General features: G+C 38.6%; 1 protein-coding gene across 1 annotated transcript in view; it reads left to right on the top strand.

Moving 5' to 3' along the window:
- Positions 1–1,043: 1,043 nt before the first annotated feature.
- Positions 1,044–23,273, top strand: part of LOC140228621 (nuclear pore complex protein Nup205-like) — a 45,892-nt gene continuing 23,662 nt past the window's right edge. Inside the window, exons 1-18 of the mRNA XM_072308868.1 lie at positions 1,044–1,082; positions 3,723–3,865; positions 4,833–5,004; positions 5,634–5,941; positions 6,684–6,921; positions 7,588–7,758; positions 8,772–8,884; positions 10,556–10,618; positions 11,095–11,211; positions 11,798–11,938; positions 12,702–12,852; positions 14,068–14,279; positions 14,678–14,860; positions 15,231–15,488; positions 16,653–16,835; positions 18,056–18,303; positions 19,125–19,245; positions 23,136–23,229. Of these exons, the coding sequence (XP_072164969.1) occupies positions 1,055–1,082; positions 3,723–3,865; positions 4,833–5,004; positions 5,634–5,941; positions 6,684–6,921; positions 7,588–7,758; positions 8,772–8,884; positions 10,556–10,618; positions 11,095–11,211; positions 11,798–11,938; positions 12,702–12,852; positions 14,068–14,279; positions 14,678–14,860; positions 15,231–15,488; positions 16,653–16,835; positions 18,056–18,303; positions 19,125–19,245; positions 23,136–23,229 (2,944 nt within the window). The 5' untranslated portion in view covers positions 1,044–1,054. The remainder of the gene's footprint in view (positions 1,083–3,722; positions 3,866–4,832; positions 5,005–5,633; positions 5,942–6,683; positions 6,922–7,587; positions 7,759–8,771; positions 8,885–10,555; positions 10,619–11,094; positions 11,212–11,797; positions 11,939–12,701; positions 12,853–14,067; positions 14,280–14,677; positions 14,861–15,230; positions 15,489–16,652; positions 16,836–18,055; positions 18,304–19,124; positions 19,246–23,135; positions 23,230–23,273) is intronic.

The raw sequence follows: 23,273 nt of genomic DNA on the forward strand, positions 1-23,273 counted from the left end.
CTTGATTTGTTGTTGTTGTTGTTGTTGTTGTTGTTGTTGTTGTTGTTGTTGTTGTTGTTGTTGTTGTTGTTGTTTAGTTGCTCGTCAGTTCAATTTTGTCATTATACAAAAAGTACCCGTTTTCGGCTGTTTCCCTCCCCCACCTTTCTAACAGCCCCCCCCCCAATCCTACGTGTAACTGTATAACATCAATTAATATTGTAAATATTTTGTAGATGTGCCTTTAGTAAGACCTGGACCTGCCTCTTGCAGATTTTGAAAATGATATCCAACAGGTATACAAAAAAAAAAACTACATTCAAATAAACTCGTAAAATAAAGGAATCAAGGCTTTAATCCTTTATCTAGATTCGTTTTGTCAAAGCTCGTCTGAACGGGACATGTGATTTGAGTTACTATCATTTTGTCGTTCAAAATCATATGACAGGATGAGTGTGGAGGGGGATGGGGTATAAAAGTCTATACCCACTTCCCCTTCGAGGACAAGTTCTCCTTTCGCACAAAACTTTTTTTTTTTTTTTTTCCAGCACAGAAGTAGCACCCTTTAGTAACTGTGTACGGATATTCATAGTTTTATATTCAAGAAAGTAAATCACTGGTTCCTATTTAGCTCTTACAACAACAACAACAACAACAACAACAAAATTTCGGTAGCGCTGTTCAGTTTTAGATGTGGTTTTGACCTAGATATTACATACTGTACAGTATTATACTCATTACTTTAGAATCCTTGTATTTCATAAATAGAAAATACAACTTTTTCTTTGAGAACATCGGTTCGAACACTGAAACACTTCTCTACTAAACTGTTGAAATAATCGTATTCCTCCGTGAAGTTAAATTGAAACGTCTCATGCAGATCGGATAAACGTACAATATTCGTTGGAAAGTCCATATTATACATACAGTAGATGTAAAATCATACAGCTCTATGATATTACAACACAATGTATCCGAGTAGACGCTAGTGACACTGGGGGAATTACCAAAAGGTTGGTTTTGTCTAACCAATAGCTGGCGCTATGCGACGTCAGTCGTGGGAAGTCAAAGGAAAATGGCGGAACACATGGCGGTTAATTTAGGTGAGCAGTGAGTGATTGAAATGGTGTCGTTTTGTGGAGCGTGATGAGTCGGAAATTACAATGTTTGAGAGAGAATAACACTTACAACAGCATTTAATTCAAATGCTGACGATCGAGTATGGCGGGCTGAATGTGCATTTCCTATGTGGTACAGTGGTATTCCGAGAGAATACACACCATTTGTACACTAGACCTATGTAGCCACAGGCCACAGCTCAGCACAGTCAGTGTCAGTGGACACTGTCCATACGCTACACGCATGTGTCTTGAGGGATGAGGGGAACCGTGTCTTGAGTCCTAACGTGTATTGACGACCATCCATGATACCTCACACCTGTACGCTGTAGCATGAGGAGAAAAAAAAAAACCGATGAGAACGTTTGATGAAGTGGAGACCATTTAAAGAAAATGAAGTTGTCTAGAATGGAAGAAAGACTAACTTTACGTGTACATTCATCATGTTCATGTAGGCCTATGCTAGTGTAACTGCGACCAGCAGCCCCAACGTACAACGTACAGTGTTGGGGCTGCGCCGTTTTGGCATCGATATTTTAATGTTGTACCAAACGGGTGCCGTTCCGGCGCTGTATTTCCTTAATTTTTCAACAAAAACTAGTGTCTACTGGGAATACTTACATGGGTCGACTAAACCTAAATGATTCACATCGGCGACTGTTTGATGCATTTCATTGCTTAAGATGCAGAAAATGCTGTCTTATAAGGCAAATATCTTCAGCTCACCGATGCTCACTAAAACTCACAATCACTTGCACATGCGCACACAATGCATTCAGTGCAGTGCATTGACAGCTGTATTACTCGCTACATGATGCATATTCACCGTGCGATGATGCATTATTCATATCCTTTTGCGTCCGTAACGTTGACGTCATTGTTTACGCATGCGTAGATGCGTACTGATGGATATACACGTTCAAAATAGCAGCAAAGCTCTCCACTAGGGCAGACCGCCTACTCCTAAAAAATGTGGAAAATTATGCAGTTTCCAGATAAATTGGTGAGAAGGACCAAGGCAATGGGGTAGTGTATATTTCATTTTATATTGTCACTGTGTTTATTATGGACATTTAGCCATGGTTTATTTGTGAAGTTGCCGTATATGTGGCAATAGGGAGTTGATCGTGATTCTCACTTGAACGAAACTGCGGGGTAGCCGCCAGGACCCCGCCGCAGAGCGGCGGGTCTCCGGGGCTAATGCTAGTGTAGACAATTGGCAGAGTCTATGTCTAACGTTAGGTGACTTTTTGGTTTATGAATATAAGATGGTCAATGATGGTGGTGACGTGAACATTACAATGTAACAGTTAGATCACTAACGTGTTAGAGCCTACTGTACTGTACATAATTTGTATGATGTTGTTGTTGATGTGACTGTTAGTGTTACTGGTTAATACTGACAGTATGCAGCATGGACCTGCTGCCCACGCTGACACTATAGTGACAGTGACTGCCACTTGCATTCTAATTCCAACCCACCTGGACTAAGGTAGGATACACAGTCACGCACGTGTGGCTGGATGGTAAAGACAAACTTGTGTGGCTCAGTAGGCCTGCATTGTACAACTGTATATGCTGCCATAATAAACACATTTTAGTATAATCATGGACATGGGTATTGGCTCTAGTCTTGGTAACCACACATACACACTGGCCAGAACGCAGGGAATATACTTGCAGGACGAGGGGCGGGGGAGCTGTGTACGTAATATGTACATGTACGATACATGGAGCCTATGTTAAGTATGTAGTGCACAGCTCCCCTTTGTCCTAACCCTGGGGCGCTGCTGCTAAATTTGTGGCTGACATGCAAGTGTACCTGATATTACTAGCTCTGTTCGAGATCTTGCAGGCTTAGCATCAGGTCTAATGTTGTGCTATATTTAGCTCCCCAGGCTTCCTGGTTCCCATCGCGCAAACCATATATATGTGACTCTGCATCACAAAACCAACAAAAAGTTGCCAGACTTGGATTTTTGATTAAAAAGATTCTATAAGAGCAGACTTTTAAGCTTTAAATTGATGTAGATCTATAACTCGATTCAAATGGACTCTCCTAACCTATCTGAATATTGGAAAGAAAGCTCACACTCTGGAAAAGTGTGAACTGAGAAAAGAGGCTCTGAAGTACAGGGTCTATTCAAGCGTCTCATCTTTACTAAGCCATGCTAGCTGTGCGATAAACAGGACAAAACACAGGACATAAACCACCAGAGCAACAACAATAAGGGGATTATCAGATTAAACTGAAATTAAGCACGCTCTATTAACACATTCTGTCCATGATTAATGCCAAAGTCTGCAAAGAATTTTCAAGAAATGAAAATGGGCCTCTAAGACATACAAGTGTACCTGATCACACTACTCTAAACAACAAAAACCAAAAAAGGTAGAAAAACTGCTGAAAACACACTTTTCCATTCATTTTATGAGCCCAAATTTAAAAATAATGTTGAAGAAGAACAGCTCTTTCAGAAAACTTGAAAAACTTAAAATTGACTTGGTTGACCCTTTTCACCCTCTTTGAGTCCTCACATAAAATCAAGGGGTGAGACTTTGTGGTGGTTTTGTGATGCACAGTCACATATGATATGTCTACTACTGATTCTCTCTGTTTTGCAGGTTCTAGATTATGGGGACCATACAAGGAGTTATATCACACCATCTCGTTGGTCGTCTCAAAACGCTGCCCAGACCCCTACCAGGAGCTTGAGGCTGTCCTCCGAAAACACAAGCCAGATCTTGTGTCTCTCCTGAAGAATCCGGTATGGCCAAGACTGTTGTTACATCCAATCTTGGGGTTCTTTCCCTTTTCAACGTACATGCGGATCAGGTCTTCTTGGATTTTTTTTTTTTTTTTTTTTTTTTTTTTTACAGTACTTTCTAATTTTTAAAATGAATTTCCATTCTTTTCCTACTTTGGAGTGAGTGAATTGTCACAGTAACAAAGTTTCCAAACCTGTCAAAATGCAGTTGTATCTGTATTCTGCATGATTTCTGCTAACATGTGGAAATAGACATTGGCATAGAGGTACAGGAAAGAATCAATGACAATCATGTAACTTCAGTAATCATACATTGAAGCTTAAATACCAGTTCATATTATGCTAGGCTTATTTGTAGTAACTCCTACTTATCTTTCATCTGTTTTTATCTGATAAAATCTTCCTCCATGATAAAAAAAAAAAGGCTTTCAATCTGAGATGTATAATCTTCTGGCAACATCACTAGCTATAAAACATTTCTCACAGAGCCTATAGTTTTGTCTTACTGCGTAGATAGTGCTTATCATGTAATCATGAGTTTCCAAAAATCCATTTTGGGGTTCATTGAAATGAATTTGTTCTCAGTTTGTTCTACTCTTTGTTAGTGATTCATAAGGTAGAATCACAGCATTTGCTTTCAGATGGGCCTTTTGTCGTCATGTGTACAATGTAAACATTGTCTGTTTCAGTTGCAATAATTTTCAAAGCTTCATAAATTGCTAAATGCATGGTAACCAATGTTTAAGTTGGCAACACATTTTTTTAAGATTATGAAGTTCCTGTTTCTCCATGGAATTGGTAATATTTAAAACATTTCATTTCTTTTGTTACAGATTTGATCATTTTAACTATAGGTTCAGTAATGAGATACACAATCACAAATTCAGGGGTGCCAATTTAAGGATGACCAGTGAATTTCCCAAAAAACTTGATGGGTGAGAGCTCATGTTCCAATTGTTCCCTTCAGGCCAAGAATGCCCAACACAGAGAACAGGTCAAGAAGGCAGATGTGGAGGGCATCGTGGTATTGGGTCAGGCCACGAGTCGTCTCCTGCCCAGGCAACTCATCAAGGAATCTCTCATTGTGAGCGACCTGTTTGACTTAAATGAATATGCTGCGGTTGAACTTCTCCTTGCCGGTAAGTCATCGACATTATAATGCACAATTTTCTGATCTTCTTCGGCCCTTTATTAATCATATGCATCACATACATACTCTCTTAATGCTTAATTATAAGACAGAAAGAAATTCCACAAACTAGCCAAAACAGTACAAGAAGATTGTTAGAGTGTTTTTGTGTTTTGTGTGTATATACTGATTTGATAGAGTATGGAAAGCGACTGTATTTCCAAGGAAAACATACTAGCTTCATAAACTAGTGATTAATGGTGTGATTTTGTTTTCACACCAAGTGTATGAGATTTTAAATCAAACACTTGCTGGATATTTATTTAGTACTGTGTGTAATGACAGGATGCCAGAAGAATTTTCATCGTAAAAATAATGGTTCTTAATGTGATGGTATGTTTCTTTTTCACCTGTCCTTCAAGTAAATCAGAAAATTGCATCACACAATATTCAATATTGAGCAGGAATAGAAATTAAGGAGATATAGCCAGTACTAACAAAGCCACAAGGTTGAAATAGATAGTTGTGATCAAGATGTAAAAACACCTCATGATGCCTTGTCACTATGCCTCATGGAAAAATTTACCACCAAAATGTAAACCAAAATGATGTTTGTGCCAAATTTCCCCACTGTACCAGGTGACCAGCAGCAGCCCCATTTCCCAGGGCTGACCCGAGGTCGAGTGGCTGTTGTGCTTTACTATGACGGCCGATGCAGCTTGGTCAACGCTCTCCAGCTCCTGATCCAGGCCAGGCAGGGACGGACGTGGACCTTTGACCTGGAAGCAGAAGTGGTTACCCTGGCAACCTCTTTTACCAATGACCTTATTTCAGAGGGCCTAGTGAGGAAGGTGCTGGACTTTCTGAAGGAGATGGACATGAACAAGGAGATAAATGACTTGGCCAAAGAGAGGACGACCCTAGGTGACTCCACACACAAACATGATGTAAGTTCATAGTAGCACATTATAATTCCCATCTTTGCATTTATCCCTTTAAAAGCTAAAATATGATTCTCAGATGGGCTGATTCATCTTTCACCATTTGGAATTTGCCTGCAATATATCGAAAGGCTCTGCCTAAAAGCTTGTCTGGCTGACGCGATTTGCCAGAATAATGAGTTGTTTTGGAGCATTTTGACATCAAAATAGTGAAATAATGAAAATTGATGTAATCAATAACATCACGTAAGCAACCACGATCGGGAATACTCTGAGATTGCAATACTTTTAGTGTACATTTTGGGGTAATACTTCGCACGATTATCATTACCAAACTGAAGTCGAATTATCACAGTGTTATGTCGTCACACATATCTTTTGCGTACCTGTAGATCTTCATTTTAGAGCAGAAATCAACAGTTTTTGCAGATATGTGGAAACTTATGTTTTGCATCTAAACAGGAACAAGCACTATCCTCTGTTAGTAAAATGAAACAAAAGAAATAGAAGGAGACTTCATCTCGAACTGAAGGGCTTCCAATTTCTGGAAAAAGCATCTGACAATTGAAAGCCTTGCAGAAATGTTTTTCTTTTTCCTTTGAATAGCTTGTACTTGTCAATAGTCAAATTGTGAATAATCTTGATTTTGTTTTTGCTTTTTTTTTTTGTTTTGCTGTGCTTTGCAGAGACCTCCCACTGTCAGTCTTAATCTAATTATTTGTTTTTCTCCCCTTCCCATACTTGATAGTCGCAAGTTCAAGAGTTTCTTCGGGGTCTGCGTGTGTCATTGGCAGACTGCCTGTACTGCCTCGCCTGCCAGACACCGCTGAATCGCAAAGACACAATCCTCCTCGCGAAACACCTTATGGGACAGGTGGAGCTGACGGCTGAAGGTACCCTCGACGAGGCTTCCATTGCACTGCTCATGGCCTTCCTCTACAGCATCGACATCGGCAACATCGAGCAGCGGCCAGAGGACAGGGATGGTGAGCCTGAAAATTTGTGACTGGGAATCCAAGCAACACTCACTTTGAAAACATCATAGTGTTAAATTTGTTGGAGTGGATGTGGAAAGAGAAATGGTGTGGCGTACCTAAGTCATACAGTCACTGACTCTAATGTGCTTGAAACATTTCACAATTCATCTTCTTTTGTAACGGCTTGTATGGCAAAGTAGATTGATGTGATATGGTACCAAAAGCACTGATCTGCTCTTTCTGATGATCAGGTATTTTAGTCACCAGATATATCTCTATCAAATTTTTTCCTTCTAGGAGCATGTACTGAGTGTAAGGACCAAGGCTGAATTTCATACATAAACATGAGATAGACTCTCATTGTAAATAAAGCAGATCTATTAAATCAACTGCACCCCTTGACTGTTCAGTGCCCAAAGAAATTTCAACTATTTTTTTTTTTTTTAAGAATTCTTACATAGTTCACATACAAATGCAGAAATAGAGCTAAATTATATGACAAGCCCACCCCTTGCACGAAGAGATTTGTTTGGAATAAAATGAAGTCAAGGAGAAATTATTACAGCTGTGAGCAGAATTTTCATTAATAGATAACAATCCAATAAACAGTTTAGAAAACCACCCATATGATTGTCTTTGTGCTTACCATGTCGGAATCATTCACTAATATTTCAGTCCTGGAGAGAAAGCTTCCCATCGTGACTGACAACCAGTACCTACCAGACATCCACAGACTCATGACCTCCCAGGATGAGGATCAGTGGAAAGTGGGCGGGATCAAGGGAGTCTTGCAGCTGGCTTGGGCTCTGACGCTACGCAGTGCTGCACAGATACCAGAACTGGCAGGTAGGCTGAAAGTGATACTGGATTGAACACCAACAGCAGACAGAGAACAAATAATTTGCATTGTTGTTTATCTATTCTGTGTCGTAGAACACCTACACTGTATACTTTGTAGAGATGAATGTACAGTGTTGATTGATGTTTGGGAAATAGACCTTCTTCCTTATGATATGTCAAATTGTTGGGTATGAGAATACGGTAGATGGAATTAATGATCATCAAAGCACAAGTATCAAGTTATATTCTACAAAATCTGTATATTGACTCACTTAATCGAAGTAATGAAGAAGCTCACCCTTTTTGTTGTTTGTTATGTGACGTAACTGTGTAGCTATCATAATAGATGTACATTTAGTCATTCAATGTTACTGAGATGTGTGTATACCACTTACATTTTCAATCTAGTCAGTTGTCCAATTCCATGTTGTGTAGGAGGAAGAAAGAAAAACAGCTCACCCTCCAACTAATTAGATTCTAACATAACGGCTCATATTTAATTTATGTGTGAGTTACAAACTTGTTATTGCATAGCATCTGAATGAGGAGAAAAAAGAATATGTAGCATTTGCCATTATGGAGACAAGCTATTTTGTAACAAAGTTTGGATATATTATGTAAGTGGGCATGGTTGTCTGTTTTGTCTGGTTACAGTTTGTTATTACAAAGGTTTGTTATTCTGAACGTTTGTGCATCCAAAAATGAAATAGGTGTGTTGCTCTGAAAGGTTTATTATTCCGAAGGTTTGTTAATCTGAAAGTGAAATGGATCGTTATTCGGTAGGTTCACTATTCCATAGGTTTGTTAATCTGGAAATGAAATGAGGTTTGTTATTCCGAAGGTTCAGTAGTCCAAAAATGAAATAAGGTTCATGATTCCCAAGGTTCATTAGTGCAAACTATTTATTCGTTGTCAAATTGCCGAACCATATTTAATTTTCTGATTAACGAAACTTCCGAAGATCAAGCCTTTTTTCATAATTTTTTTCAACGAATATCGCCCATTTTTTCTTATGGCAGGATTCCAAGACCTAGTGGAGGAGGATGAGATCTTAGTAGACAGAGCAATGCAGGCCAACGCCTTCTCCTTCCTCCTCAGATCAGTCGTCTCCAACAAGGTCTTCCATCAAAATGTGAGTGTTGCAAGTTTTGTGGCTTTGGTAGATTGTTTTTGTCTTCATTAACATGCAACTGTGTCTAATTCCTGATCCCTTGTCGGCTGACTTTACGACAGTATGGACATTTTGGAGGAGGCTCTACAGTGCCCTTCTTTCAACTTTCAATGTGAGGTTGGCGGTGCATCTATTTTGCTCATACCTGTCTTATTGTCTTATTCATTCTGTAAACATTATGTCACACTTAAACTCATGTAGAAACACATTAAAACGAGATTTATTTACAGGGTGGTATCCAATTGCATCTGAGGTCAAGTCGTTGAATTTTTGAGGTGGTTGATCCATTTTCTGCATCATTTGAGGTGGTTGATCCATATTCTGCATCATTTGAGGTGGCTGCAAGGTTTTGGGGGTTGTGAGTTGATTGAGTTTTCTTTATTGAAGTACATATTTTTAGTTTTATTTCCCTCGCACACATTGAAGTCGGATTGAATTTGTGTAGGGTCGGTGCTTGGAGGGGTGGGACAGAATGTCAATCCCTTCGAAATGAGGCTGGTTTCTGCAGGTGTAAGGTTGTAATTGGATTCTTATTTTTAGAGAAAAGTTAAACTAAACTCTCTTTTTTTTTCTCTCAAAGTTAGAAGCAGTGGGCTCATATATTGTCTGTAGTGACAGATCCTACCAAGAAATTTTTCTACCCATTGTTTCTTCAATGCAGTCACTATTAAGGTTACATTTTGCAAATCCACCCATTTCTTTCCCTGTCCATAAAATGTAAACTAGGCTAACATTCTTTTAAAACAATGTAAACTATTAGAGAAAGTGATCACCTTGTCTTTGAAAGAATGTCAATCATGGTGTCTAAATGTGATTCCCACTAAATGTAACTTGTGACCAAAGAGACTCTACAGCTTATGATCATATGTGACCGTGCACCTCAAAACGATCATAAAGTCGCACACACTGATTTTGCGTGAGGACTGAAAATAAGTGAAATAGGTCAACCTAGCCGAACTTGACTTTTTCATATTTTCTGAAAGAGCGGGTCTTCTTTTACATTATGCTAAAATTTGGTATCATAAAACGGGCAGGAAAGTGTGTTTTTTTTTAGCAGTTTATCTCGAACATTTTTGGTAGAATAGTGTGATTAGGTGTGTCTTTAAGATCCCTTTTTCATTTCTGAAAAACCTTGTCCACACTCTTCACTTTCAACTGTAATAACTTTTGAAAGGATAGTGCTACTGCTTTGAAAGTTGGCATTAATTATGGACAGAATGTGTTAATGAGGCATGCTTAATTTCAGTTTAATCTGATAATCCCTTCATTGCTGTTACTCTGTCTGGTGGTTTACTTCCTGTTTTTTGTCCCATTCACCGCACAGCCAGCACGGTTTGGTAAAGATTAAGCGCTTGAATAGACATTGTACTTCAGAGCCTCTTTTCTCAGTTCACACTTTTCCTGAGTTTGTGCTTTCTTTCCAATATTTAGATAGGCTAGGAGAGTCCATTTGATTTGAGTTATACATCATTTTAAAGCTTAAAGTCTGCTCTTTCAGAATATGGTCTTAACTAAAAATTCATGTTTGGCGACTTTTTGTTTGTTTTGAGGTGCAGGGTCACATATGATGTGATGCCCAGATGATGCTAATATTGCGTTGCTAGGACAATTTTTCTCTCAATCTCCTCACAGGAATTCTACGTACGGAGGATCCATGGCTTACTCACTGACTTCATTGTCCAAATGCCTCTCAAAGTAAGAATATTCAAAACTTTTTTTCTAATGTCAGTCAGCATTAACCTGCTTAATTTCAAGAGTTCCCCCCCCCCCTATTTTATGACTTATGAAATAAACTAGCACTAACAGTTCTGGGATATTGGTTGTGCTGAATGAAGTAAATGATTGGAAGTTTGAGTAGTCTATGTGTCATCAGTTTGTTGATTATCTAATTTAGAAAAATGTATGTGACAGTTGATTCTTACATAATTCAGGTACTTATTTCTAATACACACCAATGTCAGATTAATTTTAACAATTGTCCAGCAAGTGTGAGATAATCATATAAATTTCTTTATGCAATCAAAACTGTGCACAATTTTGTTTTGATGTAGATTTTAGTAGAATTGATAGAAGGTACATCAATCTCATTCTATGCACTTTAATAGCGAGGACATATCTTTGATCTTTGATCGCTTTGAATAGTCTCTTCATTTCATTGAATTTCTGCTCAGGTGAAGGAGATCCGTAACCGTGGTGATGAAGCTGGGAGACTCATCATGTCTTACGAGAGGGAGGGACTGGAGGTTTCAGCTGACCTTCCTCGTCACTTTGAAGACTTCATGCATCTGGTATTTTCATTATGTTCCCATTGACTCTCAACCATCAGCAGCATCAAAAAGCTTTGATATTGATGGCTGTGCCTCTGTGTGATATATCTGCCGTAAGATTCAAGTGTGAACCACAAATTTACAATTTAGCCATCTGATGATTTGAGAGGAATGTAACACACCATAAACTTGAAGAAAAAAAAGTGAAGTCACTTTAGTTACAAGATTTGTATACATGCTTAAGTGTTTGAAAGGATTTGAACCCGATTTTATTGGTAACACAGTCTCATCTGTATTGCTCACAGTATGTATTAAATTCCATACTTACAAGATGGCGTCCCAGTAATTATCAACATTCACTCATGGTTACTTGGTTGTCATCCAGTGACAATGTTACCACAGTTTTGAAATTGAAATATCTCAAAATAATTCATAAAATCAGTTCTGTTGTTGAATGTAGAGATGAACTACAGACCAACTTGATTTCACTACTATTTTCAGTAGTCAAAGTTGAAGCAAAACTAGTTGAATAGCTTGTACATTCTTTTGTCATCTAGAATGTCCGTCAAGTGGATGATTATATCATGTCCTTTCCCGTGTTGTCTAGCTTGGAGTGCTCTATGAGAATGACCCGTTGCAGCTGGAGCTGTCTCTAGACTTCTGGAATCCGCCAGAGAGAACGGGCAGCCCTGGGATCGGAGGTGCCTCATATCTGAGCGTCTATTATCACAAACAATCCCAGAGACAAGTGAGTATTTCCACCAAAGCCGGGTTGGTGGGAGGACAGGGAGAGATACGTAGTGTGTGTTTGTATGTTGATGCGAGTGTGTCAAAGATTGGAATCAGAGTGCCTTGTGTGAACATGTGTATATACAAATGTATGTATTTCAATGAATATCTAAACATATGTCAGGGCTCGACACTGACATTTTTCTCAGTGGCCTGTTTGAGCCTCTAAAGCCCCAGTCACATATACATGCCAGATCACCCCGGGTCTAATCCAGGGTGACCTGGGAGAGATCTGTGTAGAGGCCTTGTGCACCCTTGGAGGTCCCTTGAGGTCCATGTAGGTCGGGGGGACGTCCAGGAGGCCAACATGGCAGCTTTTGGAGGTCAAAAACATCTGCCGTCATCCGTGGACTGCCTTGCTGGCAGAGCAATCCATGATGGTCCGTGTGGCTGCCGTGTAGTTGCAGTGAAGGTCCGTGTGGCTGCCCGGAACGATCGTGTAGGTGCCGTAAGTATCCTTGGCAGTCCAAGGACAGTCACAGATCATCAAGGCAGCTACACGGACCTACACAGCAGCCACATGGTGTTTATCATTGATGTGTGTGGGAAAAATTATAAGCAGCTCAAGCCGTGGTATTGTTTGAGTTATTATATTATCTTATTCTCATGTTTTTATATTATCATATTATTATATTATAATGTTATTATGTATTTTGACTATATCTCATTATATTATTAATCATTTTGTTGTCCTTTATGTGTCTCTATATGACTCCCACCAGGTGAGTCTCTTCAAGTTTGTGAGGATGGCAGGTGATCTCCTTCCACCCTCCCTCTACATCCCCTACCTCCACCTACTGACTGGCCTATCCAATGGTCCACAGAGTGCTCATCAGTGCTTCAACCTGCTCAAGGCCAACGGAATGGGTGCAGGTACGTAGGGTTGTACATCTCAGAATTTAACTGGTTCTTGATGCTGATCTTGGCCCAATACTGTAGCATATTCTGGTCAATTCAAGGAGTGAAAGTGATTGTAAAGATGCAAGCTTGTGGTGGTGCTGTAAATACATTAATGTGGTGACCATCTGTCTGCTGTGCCCAGAGTTTTCCAGTGTGCTGAATTGACTTCACATTTTTGGCATGGTCCATTTTAGAAGTTGTAAAGTTGAAGGTAAAATGTAGTTTCCTTACACCTGCAGAAACTGTTAATTTTTGCTCTAAAATGGACACATATACATAAGAAATGTGTGAAGTAACACTGTGATAATATGATTTTACATGGATAACAAAGAAAAATTCCAAATATTAGTACACTGACAATATTGCAATCTGATAACATTTTTGATTGTGGTTCCTAGGCAAGGTTTTGTAATCGATCATCAATAGTCCACAAATCAGACCATAGCAGTATCTTTTGTTCTTCGGCAGGAGAGTGAATGACATTCAGTTGTCAGGAAATACAATAGCTAAGTCATGATCGATCATCTCAAAATGTTCTGCCTACCCACTTGTGAATGGGGAGAGCTCTTCACGCATAAAAGTTGTATGCATATGATATGAAATTATTTTACTCTCTAGATATAAAAATACTCCAAATCAAGTCATTGTCCTAGCATATCGTATCAGCCAGACAAGGTTCTTGGTAGATCTGTTTGATGTTTTGATGTTTTGTAAGCAAATTCCGAATGGGGGAAGATGAATTTTGAGCCCTTCTGAGAACTATGTTTTGCCTTTAAAGACATTATTTACCTTTTGCAGATGAAACAAAAACCCAGCTTTAGTCCTTCAAAATAGTTGTAAAATGTGGGTGAGGGATAGAAACAACCAGTCTAATGAAGTTATCAGGATAATCAATGGTAAGTATTGTTAAATATCAAAATGTGAACAATAGTTATAATGAAATTATTTCTAGACTAAACCATCTACAGTTATGGTTTAGTGAGAAAAATAGTAAAATCTCTTTATATATTTTAGGCTTTATTGCAAAATTTTTATAGGGTAGGATGTTTTGTGATACAACTCACCTACACATATGCATCAAATATGATAACTCGAACATTTTTGAAATCACTGCTTCTAGTGGTAAACGGTACCTTTAAGCATGAGTAACCAAGGTGTGATCTGTGACTTTGTCTTCCCTCTCAGCAGGAGGCAGTGTGGGCAGTGTGTCTTGGGATCACTTCTTTCTCTCCCTCAATCGCTACTACTCGTCCCTCCGGCAGGAGGTCAGGTTGCCCTCCCCGTTCCAGGAATTGGGCCAGACCGGCCAGGCATACAGACTAGGCTCCAAAGGGATCACTCCACATGAGCTGGAGGGGTTGATCAATGTTCTCAAGCTGGTGCAAGCAGTGGCCAGAAAGGTTGGCATTCCTCTACAGGGATTAAATGACTCCAGTAGCTGCTGTCTTTATGCTTATTTGTGTTAGAAACAGTAATTTATTTGTTCATGACAGTAATATTGCAGGACTGATATTATTGTGTTTTTTTATTTAAATATTTGTATATTCGTAGCTAAGTATTTCGAGTCATTTATGTAACTGTCTACTACTAGTTTTTCTAAAGCACTATAAAACTATTTTGAAGTAATTAGTGCTATTTAGATAACCATATTATTATTATTATTTGTAGTAGTATTATTATAAATGTATTGTTTTTCCCAGTTTACTTTCTTCCATCTCAGCCTTCCAGCATTTCAGCCTTTGCTAATTTGACAAGCGTTGCAAATCATTCTCTATGCTTGACCTTCCCTTTTACCCAGGATGAAGAGGCAAGGCTTGCCATGGTTGAGAACCAGTCCTGGTTACCCGCCGTCCTCCTCTTTGGTCTCATAACCTGCAGCATCCCTCCAGTCCTGAAGGGAGAGTGCCTCAAGACGCTGGCTGTCTTCGCCCAGTCTCCAGAGATCGCTGCTACCCTCTGGCAGTCCTTGGAGGTGTCTCAGGTATTGATTGATATTCATCGATTTTTTTTCTTTTTTTTTTTCTTTTTTATAGCTGTTGACTTTTTTGTGCCAAAGTACTCGTGGTGGCAAGTGCCAAGTGAGCTATACTCTGATGGTGGCAAGAAGGAGGTTTCAAATTAATTTAATAAACATAACAGTGGCATTTCAAATATTCATACAGTTTCTTATTTCCTCTCCAATATTCTTACAAGTATTTGGTCATCATTTTTGTAATCAGGTATTGACGCTTTTGTTGGAGTAGGGTCCTAGACTTCAAAGACTGCTTCTTGTAATGATTACACCTGGCATTGATTGACTGGTTGACTGATATGATTGATTGATTGTTAATGTTTGATCGGAATCTTACCAGGTGATACCCACAGTCCATCAGGCTGGCAACCCACCAGCTGGCATTCTCCTGGAGCTGGAGGAGATCGAGTCCAACAATGAGGAGTACCCCCTGACCCGTGGCTTCCTCACTCTTCTGGATACCCTGACAGACATCCCGGTCCCCATCATGCTTGGAGTGGGGTACCGACCCCCAGGATTTGACCCCTACCTGGCATTCCTCAGGGATTCTGTCTTCCTAAAGTTCCAGTCGAGAGCGTACAGAGACCCAGCAGAAAAAGTAAGCAGGCATCCCCTTCTATATCTTTTTCATGTCAGGGTAAAACTTGGCACATGTGAATTTTGAATGCAGACTTACGGACCCACAAAACCTGTCGTACATAACAATAGTTTACAGATATAAGTACATTTCCTCTACAGAGATACAGTGTGATCGTAAGATATGTTTGATTCTCAAAATACATTCTGATCCATGTATTGGTGTCAAAGATTTAACTATGCAAAGGTTTTTTAACTACTTTCAATTTGCATCTTCTTTGTTCAGGCATATTCATTTCCTGTACTTGTTCAGTGCTGTGTGATTGTATTTTTCTTTTAATACCGTAGAGATTGAGTGATCATTGCTGTTAGCATAAAGAGCACATGCTCTGGATGTTGGACCCATTGAATTAAAATCTGTTCATGAGGTGTTTGAAGTTTGTGTTTTTACTCCTAATAAACAGATTTCCATTTGACTTTATAAGAAAAAATAAAAAGCCTAGCCCCACTGTGTCTTCATTGGATAAATATTTCAGATATAGGCAATGAACTCTCTAGCCATGGAATGCAACTTCCATCAGGGTCACTGAATAAAGATGAATGTGTCTGTCATGATATTCATACTGCTGGCACATTATAAATTCAGTATACTCCCCTAAGGAGCTGGTAGCATGGGGAAACATGGGTGGTAGCTGATTGAATTGATCTTCATTCGCTGTCCACAGGGATGCACTATAAAATCATGAACAGCACATGTCAGTTAATATGTGCATCAAAGCATAAACTCATTGGTAACTGGTGATTCCAGTCAAGATTCTTCGGATGCGTGTTACTCAGAAATCAATGCTAAAGCTGTACACTACTCATTACGAGAATTCTCAAATGCATGCTACAATAGCTAGGCAAGCCATCCCACTGCATGGCATCCTGTGCTACCAGGTCTTTAAGTGTGATTCCTGTTCCGAAAGTTGCTGCAAAAGTCTCCTTTGTAATGGTTCTTGATTTTAGGAAGGAAAATAAATATGACTGCACTGCAAAGTCTCTGTAGCATCTATTTTTGAGGGGGAAAAATTCATTGCAGAATGTTTGTGTGGATATGATATGTTGGAGGTATAAAAAATAAAAAAACTTTCAGATCCTTTGCTGATTTTGAGTAACCTTGAACTGTGCATACTTTTCAACTCAGTGGGAGGTTGCCGCCCTAGTAACCAAGATCTTGGCCAAACTCCTGGCCAAGCATGAGCCACAGCCTGAGGACTTCCTGGACCAGCTTGTGGAGCTCCAGGGAGGTGGGACAGCTGTGGCCAACAAGTCTCCGGGACACCACCTCTTGGTCCACATGCTGAATGACAGCTCCATGCTCCAGCTGGTAAGATGCAGAGCTGCTGAGTCCCTTTGATTTTGCATGTGGCTCGTGAAAACAACTTCCAAGGTTGAGGTGTGCGTTTTCTTTAATTTGTCTCCCTCCATGAATGAAATTTGCAAGATCACAACTGCTGATCTATGATGTTAACAAACATGTTGGAAAAACGGAACCATGGGACTGTCACCTACTGCTTTCTGAGCAGCGACACGACCACCAGGCTATCGCTGGTTGCCGGCAGTGACACAATGAACTTGGAATAAATACTCAAGGTCCGAAAGGGCGACAAATTGAAGAAAACTCACACCTCAACCTTCACCCCTCTGCTTACCAATGTCTCTTCATGTCCTGACAAGATATGTGACCCTGCATCACAAAACCACCAAAGAGTCGCCAGACATGGATTTTTAAGTTAAGGGCAGATTCTGAAGGAGAAGACTCTAAGTTTTATAATGAAGTATAACTCAATATGAATGGTCTTTCATAATCTATCTAAATAAATGAAAAGAAAGTACGCACTCTGGAAAAGTGTTTTTAGAGAAAAGAGGCTCTGAAGTTTAGGTTATATTCAAGTGTTTAATCTGACCAATCTGTGCCCTGTGTAATGAATGGGACAAAAACCAAGATGTAAGTCCCTGTAACAATCACAATGAAGAAATGATTACTGCAAAACACAATATATTTGCAGCATGACATTTTCACAAAGTGGAGCCAGCAGTCTTTTTTGCGTGCATTTTAATTTCCCGAAAATTGACTCTCACGAAATTCACGAAATCAAAATGCACGCAAACATTCCTTGTTATACAGTACATTAAGCTGAAATTGTGCATACTCTATCACATTTCATGACTAATACCAACCTTTCAAAGCAGTAGCACCATCCTTTCAAAAGTTCTTAGCATTGAAGGTAAAGAGTGTGTGAAATACAAGGGTTTTTTGAGGAAATAAAAAGGGGCCTCTGAGACATACCTGATCACACTACTCTACAACACAATTTCCCATCCATATTATTATCATAAACTTTAGAATAAATAGTAGAAGAGTTGCTCTTTCAAAAAATTGCAAAGAAAATTAAAGATCGACTTGGTCAACTCTTATCACCTTTTTTGAGTCCTCGCATAAAATCAGGGTGTGCAATTTTTGTTTTGTTTTTTGTTTTGTGATGCATGGTCACTTATCCTGCAGACATTTTTAAATCAAATTCATCCTATCATTTGTGTTGTCAGATTCTGAGTATTCTGGACCAGTCAACCAAACTTCTGTCCAAGCACCGAACTTTCCCTGGTAAAGAGGCCATGGAGGAGTGTGTCCTTGCCTGTCTGACGATGCTGGATCTGTCCTTGGAGAAGCAAGATGGGTTCCTGGACCTCCTGAGAAACCAGGGTTCTGGTCTGATGGTGACTCCACTGGACCAGTTCCTGATGGGGATCAACCCCCGGACAGGGCAGGCTGACCACCTTTGTCGTGTGGCCAAGTACGTTCCAATGCCCTCCCCCTCCCCCTTCACACTGTAGTCCCACCAATGCATATCATATGTATGCGCTTTGTGCTTAGTCAGATTAGTTCATGCAATGCCACAAAACTGTAGGTATGATTTTCGTTTTCATGACTTAAAACTATCAAAGAAGTTACTACGTGATGAATGGATCATACAGTGGATTTCAATTTTATGATGAAAATATTACATTGATGTCTATCTTGTCTATGATGTCTATGATTTCTGTGATGACATCTTACTTTTATTTTATTTCATTTTTTTTTAATGAGAAGTGGATAATAGACTTGAAGTTTGAACTTTAATTCCAACATTTTCCCACAATGCACTGTTTTGTTTTGGGCCTCATACTGGCAACACCATTCTTAGTTATACAAAAATGGAATAATTCTCATATCACCTTCATGAGGGATAGCTGATATAGATTTCAATACTTGTATACAATGACCGCTAACACTAATGTGGTTTTATCATTTTTTCCTAAACAATTGTAGCTAGCTATGCAGTGTCTAATCTGAATTTCTGAATAGTAGCCACTTTTATGATGTTTCCAATATGTCTTTGTATTGTCTTGACTGTAGCATTTACACGTATTGTTATACAATGTGTCTGGGCAGACAGGATCAACTTCGATTTATCACTTGCCCTGTTCTTTCACTAAATTTTGAGTGTTCATCCAAACATACAATAGTGAACAGATGTGGTTAATCAAGCCTTCTTACATCAGGTCAAGAAAACAACAATAGTTTACCAAAACCTTGTTTGTACTATGTATTGTGTTGTACCTCTTTCATCTGAAGGTTTGTCAGCTTTAACGTGGCTCTACCAAAGCATGCCCTGGCTGCTGTCAAGGTGCTGTACAGGATGGTCCGGTCATCCAATGTCCAGCCTGAAATCGTCAACCTCTTTTCCATCAACAAGGTAAAACTGTTATTTCATCATAGTGACTTGAAGAGTTGTTTAGCTATTTTCAGGAAACCCTTTTCATTGCTGCAGTACATACCTTTCTATCTGTTCGTGGGCATTGACTCAAGATAGTACTGCACTATCACATGGGCATTGCCCTTTCATGTTTCTTATTGTTTTCTGAATGATATTGCAAGTAATGATTTGTATATTCCACATACTAAGAATGTTGCAATAGGATTGGTCCAGAGCTGATCACGTGATGAAGTGTAGTTTTGCCCATCACATCACCTGAGAAGAAAAGTTCGTTACACTCTATGTTGATAGTCCCTTTTGTTTTGCTGATCTCCATACAGTCCACACAGTCCTAACGCAAGATGAGTACGCGCGAAATAAAAGTGCGTTGTACTGTGGACTATCATATGACCTAGGTCACTTGATAGTACACAGTGCAACGCACTTTCACTTTGGTGCCGCGCAGTGCGCGCAGCAAATTCATTGTTTTGTCATCTATGCGCACATGTAGCCTAAGCCCTAAGGATACCTAAAGACAGCTAAAACGGTTTCAGATGTGGAATAAATTGGGAATTTCTAGGACCCTAGATGTGGAATATAAAGCAAATAATCAACTTTTAGTTCCAGGCAATGAGACAAACTATCACTTCCTCGGCGATCTGAATGTGTACGCTATCTTTCCTCAGCTGCGCTTCGGAAAGATAGCTACATCCAGATCGCCTCGGAAGTGATAGTTTGTCCCATCACCTTCACCAACGTTGATTATTTGCTTACTATATATGTCGTTTATGTTGCAGTTCCATTATAAAATGTTCCAAACAATTTACTGAATGAAATTAGTATGTTCAAAGTTCAAATTCAAAGTTCAAAGTTCAAATTTATTTCATATTTCCATTTCTCAATGATGACATTACAAAATTATTGACAACAAAACAAGAATACAAAATATGTACAATCATGTCTTTTGATTGTAGAAGAAAAGAAAAAGAAAATATACTTGACACAAATGTACAAGGTCATATTGTGTGAAAATGTCACTAGTAAGTATAAGAAATATGATGGGGCCTACATAAAAGCTTTAAAGCTTGTAAAACTGTAGGTTCCCGAGTTCATAGGCATAAAATACACGGAGAACGGATATGTTTGTCTTGACCAACTAAAATTACACAAGTACAAAAAATCGATGAGTAATAACTAATGAACCACATAGATATCGCACAAACCAGACTGCATACAAATCTCGCAGTGTTAGCTGAATAACAAAAATGCTATATTATTAAAAGATGTATCGGTACCATGAAATAACTTGAATGACTTGGTGCTGCGGACAAGGACAAAAGACTGGGAGCATAAAAGGGTTGCTAAAAACTTGGTAGTGTGTATCCACTAAGTAATAACTGTTTTAATTTGCGTTTGAAGGTGAATAAAGATAAGGAAGAAGTGATATCTAGAGGGAGATCATTCCAATATCTGGGTCCAGTAAATATAATTGTTTTCTTTGCAAAAATAGTGCGAGTACGGTGAAGGTGATAGGCGTCACTCTGGCGAGTGGGATAACAGTGGATAGAACGATTCCTTTTGAACATGTGGATAAAAACAGATGGTAATTCATTAGTTGTTAGTTTATACATGAAAATTCCGAGATTGTAATAAAATAGGTCTTGAATTTTCAGAATTCTGTTTTGATGGAAAAAACAATTTGTATGGGCAAAATATCCGGCGTGGTTTATGATTCTTATTGCGCGCTTTTGAATACGGAGAAGGGAATCTAGTAATGAGTGAATTGCATTTCCCCACGCCAAAATTCCATAATTAAAGTGTGGAGATATTAAACAAGAATATATACTCTGCAAAATATGAACAGGAAAGAAATGTTTGAGCTTATTCAAGATTCCAATATTTCTAGACAAAATTTTACTTACAAAATTAATATGAGTTTTCCAGGATAATTCTTGGTCAATCCAAAGCCCTAAAAACTTTGTATTATTAACCTGCTTTAAACATAAATCATTTATTTTGATATCATATGGAACCACATTCAAGGAATTACTGAATACCATATAATGAGTTTTTTCTATGTTCAAAGATAATTTGTTCGCATAAATCCAGGATTGCACAGACCTGAGCTCAGTATTCATCATATTTATTAATGCATTAGGGTCTCGATGTGAAAAAAACAAGCTAGTGTCATCGGCGAAACAGATAAATGACAAAATTTGCGATGATTTTGGAAGATCGTTTATGTATAAGATAAATAAAAGTGGGCCCAAGAGGGAGCCCTGCGGGACTCCACATGAAATAGGCTTTAATTGCGAATCATGGCTATTGATATTAACAAATTGCTTTCTTTCTGTTAAATAACTCTTAAACCATTCTAAGGGGGTCCCGCGGATTCCATAGTGACACAATTTATAAAACAAGATTTTGTGATCTATCGTGTCGAAAGCTTTAGAAAAATCAAGAAAAACTCCAATTGTATGTTCAAAACTATCTATAGCATGAGCTACCTTGTCTATAAAAGTAAGTAAAGCATGGGTTGTGTTGTAATGTTTTCTAAAACCAAACTGAAAATCTGACAGAATGTTATGATTTGTGAGAAATTTTAATAATCGTGTATAAACCACCCTTTCAAGAATTTTAGAGATTGAAGTCAACAAAGAAATTGGTCGGTAATTATTCACCAAATCTTTCTGTCCCTTCTTAAAGATAGGGACAACTTTTGCGACCTTCATCTTATTGGGGACTTTGCCATTAAATAAGGATTGATTGAAAATGTAGGTAAGAGGAGTAATGATTTCGCTTAAAACATTTTTTAAAAGAAAATTTGTAATTCCATCATATCCTGAACTTTTTTTATCATTCAAATTCTTAATAATATCTATAATTTCTTCTTCAGCAATAGGTTCAAAAAATATTGATTGAAAATTCCTGTTACCTAAGTATCTATGGAATTCAATTGATGATTTCGGGATTTTACTGGCAAGATGTGGACCAAGAGTTGCAAAATATTCATTGAAAAATTCCGCCATAATGACCGGGTCGTTAATCTGGCGGTCGTCCACTGAAATATATTTAGGAGAATTGGTATTATTTTTATGTTTGAGCGCCTCATTAATCACCTTCCACGTACTCTTCACATCAGATTTATATTTAACAAACTGTCGGGAAAAATAATTTCGCTTGGCTATACGTATTATGGATGTCAATATATTCCGATAACGAACATATCTCAATTTGTTTAAAGGGGATGGATCTTTACGATACTTATGAAAAAATTTATTCTTGCGGTTAATGGACCTGAGAAGAGATTTTGTAACCCATGGTTGTCGTGGCACTTTTTTATAATTAGAGTGGTGAGGTCTTCGGAGAGGAACACAAGAATCATAATTAGCGATTAAAATATTCATAAAATTTTCAAAGGCTAAATCAATGTCGCTTTGACTGTATATGGTGGACCAATCCTCTGAACTTAATTTCTCCCTCTGATCCTCTGAACTTAATTTCTCCCTAAGTTTATTAAGGTTGGATTCAGACATTACACATTGTTTGTCTATCTGTCTATGCTCACATTGTATATTTATTGTAGAATATATTTATTTGCTAGTTTATCAATTTTCTTAGTGCAAATTCAAGCTTGTCCAACATACCAAAAAAATAAATAGATAAATAAATAAATGAATAAACAAAGACAGAGGCTTCCTCTACAACAACACTTGATAGCTCATGTGCTACTGAGCAGGTTATCCTTACTGAAAGAAGGAGAAAAAAACAACAACATGTAAACTGAAGAAGCAGTCACAGCTGGTTTCCATGGCATGTGTGGAGACATTTCTCTTTTTTTGAGACTTACAAGTTTCGATCATACCTCTGTGAAATTCTCCCCCTTCCAGGAGTCTAGGCATCTCCTTCATGGCTTTGTGGAATGTCTGGAGGTAGAGGATCTGGAGGACGTGGACCAAGGAGGCTTCCAGAATGAGGAGATTGGTATGCAAATGATTCCTACATCTAATCTGTCACTGTTTAGTTGA

Source organism: Diadema setosum, chromosome 5 (genome assembly GCF_964275005.1).
Source record: "Diadema setosum chromosome 5, eeDiaSeto1, whole genome shotgun sequence".
Lineage (NCBI taxonomy): Eukaryota > Metazoa > Echinodermata > Echinoidea > Diadematoida > Diadematidae > Diadema > Diadema setosum.